General features: G+C 35.2%; 1 protein-coding gene across 4 annotated transcripts in view; it reads left to right on the top strand.

The window, feature by feature from the left end:
* The first annotated feature begins 6,475 nt into the window (after window positions 1-6,475).
* Window positions 6,476-7,833, top strand: part of LOC150108248 (protein turtle-like) — a 1,021,857-nt gene continuing 1,020,499 nt past the window's right edge. For 3 of the 4 annotated variants that reach the window (XR_016548124.1, XM_090390663.1, XM_090390666.1), the window contains exon 1: window positions 6,476-6,990. Coding sequence is in view for 3 of the 4 variants with exons in the window: in XM_090390663.1 (XP_090246789.1) it covers window positions 6,927-6,990 (64 nt within the window). In the remaining variant the exon portion in view is untranslated. The remainder of the gene's footprint in view (window positions 6,991-7,833) is intronic. The other variant, XM_090390665.1, reaches the window with a different exon arrangement.

Genomic DNA, 7,833 nt, shown 5'->3' with positions numbered 1-7,833 from the left:
ATTTTTGTCGTATTTGGAACTTAAAGAACTGTGAGAAGACTGTATTAGAGATAACAGATTTACCATTGTCTGAGTTTGTATGACAGTATTATCAGAAAGGCTGAAGTGTTTATAATAACTTATTTAGTATTTTGATCTTAAGTGTATAATTTGTGATTATAAAATTAAATATTTGTTTTTGTTAATCAAAAGTTGTATTTTGCCTGAATCTCTTTTACTGCACCATTCATAAAATATTCGAACCAAAGCAGGTAAGTTAAGTAAGTTAAATATACTCGGCAGTATATACAATATTAACACCTAAAAGGAGAGATAGTTGAGAGTTGGTTTATCTTCAATTCTTGTACTAATTCAAATATAAAGTGGCGCAGTCTTTAAATATAAATTTTCTTTATATTTGAATTAGAAATCAACTTACAACTTATCAATTAGTTAAGAACATCGTAATAGTAATTATGTCGGATCGAAAGTGTAGATTGAGAATATATATATATTGAGAATATATATATATATATATGTTTCTGAAGCTATTAATTTGCTTTTAAGGGAAGAATATAATTCCTGGTTTAAAAACGGAAATAAATAAAATAGAAACCCTCCTACTTCTGAAGATTGTCTAAATTATACTCACTTGATCAATACTCACCACCAATATGGATTCTCCATTCTCGTTCTACAGCAGACCTCCTCGCTGATCTTATCCTAGCTACACAGAATATGGATTTAGTTTGAGGAAACCCATGTGGCAACTGTTGATATTTCCAAGGCATCTGATCATATTTGGTATCGAGGCCTTATCAGCAAGCTACTATTTCCTGTCTTCATCCTACCTTTGTGAATGAATAACCAGCTTCAATTTGGTCATTATCGTATATCATGGTAGATGGCTTCATGAAATCAGACGTTTAAGTCTCCTTCCTCCTTTATATCAATGACCTTTCCTCTTTCTCTAATTTCAAACCCTCTACACACTTTTGGCCATGACACCGTACTCTCCATTTAAGAGTACTGTCATTTGAGGTTTCATCTTCATTTCAGAAACCTTGTATTCGACTGGCTGATACTACAAGATCTTTCACAAGTAATGTTTAAACACTGATCTCCCCACCATTTTAAAGTGGGATGAAGACACTTTAGTGAATTTAAGTGCTATTAAACCACCAAAATTGTTTAATGCCTTTTATTCCCCAAAGGGTATAAGTAAATCCACTTAGCCATACCATATTTGAGTATTGAGAGCTTTCTCAACAAGCACCCATTTTTTGTCATATATATATATATATATATATATATATATATATCTTCTATCACACATATCTTATATATCTTCTATCACACACACACACATATATATATATATATATATATATATATGTGATAGAAGAGTGATTTACTCGGTTTAAATATACATGTTTCTTAGGATTAAACTTATTTCAGTTTCCCAGTCATTTAATTCTAAAACACACACACACATATATATATATATATATATATATAGTTTTTTTAAACAATTGTCTGAAGGAAAAGTGTTGGTGTTGTCTGTATCCCTTGAAATGGATAAAATTGAGTATTGTGAGGTTATAAAATTCTTTGTAAAAGAAGGTTTAACGCCAACAGAAATTCATTCAAAGTTCATAAAAGTTTATGGGCACTCTCCCCCTTCGTTTTCGACAATTAAGAAATGTTGGGGTCGAGTTTAACCGTCGTCGTACCAGCCTTGAAAATGATCCACGTGAAAGACGTCCAAAAAGTATAACAACACTAGAAATCATTTATCAAGTGCAAAATATGATATTGGATGAATGGTGAGTCAAAGCGCATGAAATTATTGAGACTATAGGCATTTCAAAAAGGCATCTAGGATATATTTTGCATGAAGAATTGCAAATAAAAAAGCTTTGTGCAAGAGGGGTGCAATGCTTGCTCACAGCAGATCAAAAACACACTAGCATGAAAATCTTTGAACAGTGCTTGGAGCGTTTTAACAAGAATAATCCTGATTTTGTGCATCGATTTTTTTACGATGCATAAGACTTGCATTCACCATTACACATCAGAATCCAAACAGCAGTCAAAACAAGACAGAAGCTGGTTGTTCAGCGCCAAAGAAGACAAAGTCAGTTCCATCAGCAGGAAAGGTCATGGCATTGGTTTTTGGGTGCTAAAGGCATTTTGTTTATTAATTATCTTGAAAAGGATTAAACAATAACCGGAGATTTTAAGCAGACTAGACTAAAATTTTTCGTGAGAAAATACTTTCTTCTGAAAAAGGGTTTTCAGAAGAAAAAATCATCTTTCTTCAGGACAATGCAGCTGCTCACAAAGGTGTTTTGGCAAAATTAAAGGATCTGCACTATGAATTGTTGGAACATCCACCCTATTCCCCAGATTTGGCTCCCTCTGACTTCTATCTTTTCCGAAAACTATAACTCGTCCTAGCTGGTCACCGTTTTTCTTCGAATCAAAATACCCCTGTACGAATCAACTGTACAGGGGTATTTTGCAGATCTTACTAAGAACCACTACAAGGACTGGATAATGAAGCTGAAGCATCGCTGGAATAATATATTAGAGTTAAGGGAGATTATGTTGAAAAATAAAAATAATTTTGAAATTATAAATTCGTTTTTTCATTGTTAGGCCGAGAACCTTTCATACCACTCTCGTATATATTATTGTCTGAAAGAACATGACCTTCAATTTCAATTTTTGAGTTGTAGAATAAAAATGCACATTTTCAGGAGAAAACCTTACTTGGGAGAGATCGGAACCTGTCGAAGAAAGGCTTAAAAAATATGTTACCCTTAGTTAGCAAATGAAATCGAACTTCGAAACGCCCTTTGTTCCAGCTGACTATCTCTATGGGATTTTCCACAGGATATTTTACCATAGGCGAATTGTTAAGCCCATGTAGAAAAGGCTTGTTGAGAAGGCTCGGTGAAAAATTCACATTCCCCAGAATAAGCATATACTGGTATATAAATATATTACATTAATCGCCTCTCCAGGCTCCAAAAATTTCTTAGTATTCCTTCCCCCCCACCAAAACCGCTACTTCTCTCCTCCTTAACTTCTAATACCTTATACATTTCGAATATGATCAAACTTAAAATATTGTTCCCACATTTGGTGTGGTGAACTCAAAACCGTACTCAGAATTTTTTATTGTATACAGATATATATTGGAAGAGAATTAGCATTGTCCCTGATGAAGTTGTTCAATCTAAGTCTCAGTTCTGGTAGGTTTCCAAGGGAGTGGAAAGAGGGTAATGTAGTTGGAAGTATTTTCCACTTAGTTAGAGTATAATAAATTTAGTTTAATCCTTTATCCAAGTGTAAGCAAACAAAGTTTGCACCTGAAGTATCTTCAGTCCTAAAGACACTTCAGGCATAAACTTTGTTTGCTTACACTCGGATAAAGGATTAAACTAAATTTATTATAGGGTAAGGTGGTACTACTGCATAAAGGTGGCTTTAAGACAGAGTTACCAAATTACAGACCAATTAATATATTGGAAATGGTTGCTAAAGTATTGGAAACGTTGGTGAATGTAAAATACAAGAGTTGGTAGGGGATACAATACTCTATAATGGGACACATGGCTTTGTAAAGGGTGTTTTAGGTCTTGTCTTAGTAATTTATTCATATTTTATAACAAAGTGACAGCAGAATTTTTAAAGGTAATGACTAAACAATAATACTTCTCGACTTTGCCAAGGCATTTGACAGAATATCACATGGAAAACTATTACAAAAACTGGAGCAAAAGTGAATGGATATGAAGCTAGTAGCATGGATAGGGGTGGTTGACGGTGGAGTGGTATGTATATGGTATATGGAGTGGAATCTAAGAGAATGATGGTGACTAGTGGAGTACATCAGGTTTTGGTACTAGGGCCACTACTGTTTAATATGTATATCAGTGACATAGGGAAAGATGTAAGAAGGGATAATCAGTTGGTTGTTGTGATGCAAAACTGGGAGAGCAGTAGTTGATAAAGGTGATGTAGATATCATGCAGGATGACTTGAATAAATTGGCATTGTGGGTAAAGGATAATGATTTAGGATAAATCCCATCTATCTATCCCAAAGGCTTTAACAGGCCTTTAAGGCCCACAACCTTTCAAGCATGCTTGGATTTCGTAACCGAAATACGAGGATAGAATGGTCACTCCTATGCCTCAAGGTATTCTTGGCTGTATCCCTGTGTGTTCACGGGGCCGGTTTGCCTGATTGCGGGATTAAAAACACCAGATAAACTGGCGGAAAAAACCCTACTGCCCGCGCCCAAGACCGGTTAACTTGGCTATGGCTGAGGAAGATCCTTCAGCTCCTCACGTCTCCGACGGGAATCGAACCTAGGACACTCCTTCCCCAGGCATATGGTTGCGAAGCGCAAAAGCCACTAGGCTAACCGCGCGGACATTTAGGATAAAGGATAGGTCAATTTAATGTTGCAAAATGTAAGGTTTGCACTTCGGATTGAAAAGGTTGCATATGATGTATCATATTGGTGGTATTGGAGTTCAGTAAATTGATGACGCTAGGGACTTGAGGATAACGGTGAACAAAGAGTTGAAGTTCAGAGGGAATATTGCAAAAGTTGATTAAATAGCTCTACGAATTACTTGGATGTTGAAAAACACGCTACCAGGTAAAGATAAGGAGGTTATTATCCCTCTTTATAGGTCTATGGTTCGGCAACATCTTGACTACTGCATACAGATTTGGTCACCTGAGTTTCGTAGGGAACAGGAGGTGGTTGAGAGGATTCAGAGATGAGTGACTAAGATGTGACAGGTGTGTGTGGAATATTTCCTACGAGGATAGCTTGAATATTTGTGGGTTATAAAGGTTAGTTGAGAGGCAGAAAAGAGGGGATATGAAAGAAACTTTTAAGACATTAAAGGGATTTTATAAAACTGATGTGAGTGAAATTTTTCAAGGTATGACAAATAGTCAGAGAACTATGGGTTATCCATGGAAGTTGTGTAAGAGTGTGGTTAGTAGGGGTGTGGACCAGATTTTTTTGCTTGGAGAGAGCAGTGAGTAAGTGGAATGAATTTCCAAAATGGCCTGTGAGTTCCCTGATGGTGAATGGCTTCAAAGAGAGGTATGATAGGATTTGTGTGTATGATAGTTGATTTGGATCTCCTGCGATGAGTTTCTGGACTCCATGGAAATGCCATAAAATAATAATAATAATAATAATAATAATAATAATAATAATAATAATAATAATAATAATAATAATAATGTAGAAGAGGACATTTACTTTCAATGGGTGACTTCCCTTGTAGACTTCGTCTGATCGCTTTCTCATAGTCCTCTGTTTCTGCATTATGTCTTTTTTTTATGGGAATTTTCATGGGCGGTGCTCAATTGAAATGACCACTACCATTTCTCAGCTTTCTTCTAATCATTTAAGAGCTAGGACAGCTTGTTGGTCAATATCCATACACAGCCCATCTTCAGACCTATTGAACAAGAGTGTCATCTTCCTTCATTTCATCTACCTCTGTTTTTTTGAGCACAACATATTGTTTTGAGCAGTGAGTACAACCCCCACCTTGCGATAAACGTTGATATTTCTTTCTCCTTAATCACTTTCTAACACATGTCATTGCAGTGTTATGTGTGAGGGATTAATTAAAAAAAGAAACAGCTCATATAAAAATTCTCTTGGACATGACGAGGATATGGAATGCAAACGTTTTCAAATCTATGGATGAATGTGCCGTTATTCTTCCAACTGTGCTGCTAAGAGGAACTTAATATATTACATCTTATTATTATTATTAGTAGTATTATGTGACACCTACAGGGAGTCCAAAGACTCATCGAGGGAGAGTGTGCCAACAGCATCGAACCAAAAACCCCTTCCAACTACTGACCGCGCTCAAAGTTGCTTAACTTTTTGCGTGAGCCATTAGTAGCAGAGGCTCTACCAATCGACCAACCTTCACACAATATTCGAACTAAACCGCTAATCTATTTTGTAATTAGTTACCGATAAATATGCAATGCCAGAGTATTTTGATATATAACAAAACTCATAAATCGTTATAATGATTTTAGTTTGATATTTTATACTAATTTCATAAATACCGAAATAAATTAATATAGGGCAGCAATTCTTTCTTGCAGATGGCTAAATCATTTTTAATTTTGCTGTGCACCCAATAGAATTTGCAAGTAAAACTGGAAAGAAAATTAGAATTCGAAAATTGAGTGAATCTATCAAACAAACCCAAAATAATACTTTCATATTAATGAACATATGTTAAATATTGTTTTCAAGTGTTTATTCAAATCAATATTTAACTTGGGATATCGATGCAACTATTTTTGAATAAACAGAAAAGAATTAAAGAGGGTGCTTTATACAAGATGACATGTCAGTTACCGTTTTAATTTTTAGTCACAAGAGGGCGACAAAAGCCCAATGCATTCGGTGAGAATTAACCATTGGTGTAGTCTAGTGCGACACCTGTACGCTTGTTTCGTCGAGTGGAACAAGTCGAAGGTGTTGCTGCAGTAGTTCAAGAAATGGTGTGCTAATCAGATCGTTACTGAGTTAGTAACGCAGTCTGCTTAATTTACGACGGTTTCTTCTTACATAACGTAGCTTTTTAGCAACCCATATTATACAATGCTATGAAGTATGCGTACGGAATTTATAGTTATTTCACTTGGTTCTGGCGCACTCTCAGCGCTCTTCCTCTCTCTTTTTGTGATTGGTCGCTTCACTGATAAGCTCGGGCCAACGTTGCGGTTTGAAGGGTGAAGCGTCATCCACTGGCAAATGTGTAACTAGGAGAAATTTGAGGATTACGGCAATACTGCGTAGCGCACATCTTGTCAAGAATACTTGAACGTGTGGAGGGTACAAGGGATATTTCGAAAGTGCAACTCTAGATGAGATGATTTTGAAGAAATCATGCCAGTACCTGGCGTTGTTCTTGTGCCTATGGGTTTGCAACAGAGGTAAGTGTTACTTTGCGGTTTCATTTGCAGCAATTTGAATGCTTCAGAATAATAAGCCGGTTGTTAAATTCCTTACCTTTGCAAGGTTGATCTTTGAAATACGAAGGTAGGAAGAAATTCAGGTAAAATTAATAATGGAAAAAGAAATAGATATTGTAAAGCAGTCATCCAAAGTGCTACTGAACTTCACTCGTTTTGAAGAAGTGCGAGCTTTCCCTACAGAGTAGATTGTTTTCATGATTCTGGGTGATTTTAAGATTTTCTTAATGAAATAGCCAAAAATTCCATTTAATTTTCGCATGTAAATTGACTTTTTCATAATTATGTTATTCTCCTGAATTAGTAATAAGTAACAAACACACGGAAAGTTAATTTACGCATTGAAATAAACCGAATTTTTCTTTTGATATAATAAACCACCGAAAATTCGCTATTTTCTGCATGTAATGCAGTTTATAGGAAATGTGTTTAAATAAATAATGAATGATCTTAAGCAATGACCTTTTCGATACGAGTTACCATTAAGCCTAATATTTTTATCATTTAAATTTAATGTTTAATGAATCGAGAAGTAATTGTTTAGTACTCTTAAAGAAATAGTATTCCCCCCCCCCTTTGGTATAAAATGTAATATGAGAGGTAATAATTTGAAAAGAAATAAAAGATGAATAAAGTTTAAAAAATCGCATTTAACAAAAATTGTGTACAGTATATCACAATATATTTCGCTACTCATGACGGAAGTATTACAAATCTTACATAAGAATCGAGCAAAAATTTCCCCCTAGCATTGATGGTTAGTGAAACGAAACATCTTATTGCTATTTTTAGACTATATAATCA

This window comes from Typopeltis vanoorti, chromosome 3 (assembly GCF_054136105.1).
Source record: "Typopeltis vanoorti isolate ZY-2024b chromosome 3, IOZ_Tvanoo_1.0, whole genome shotgun sequence".
NCBI lineage: Eukaryota > Metazoa > Arthropoda > Arachnida > Uropygi > Thelyphonidae > Typopeltis > Typopeltis vanoorti.
Note: the sequence above shows the minus strand (reverse complement) of the source record. Positions and strands in the feature narration are given on the sequence as shown.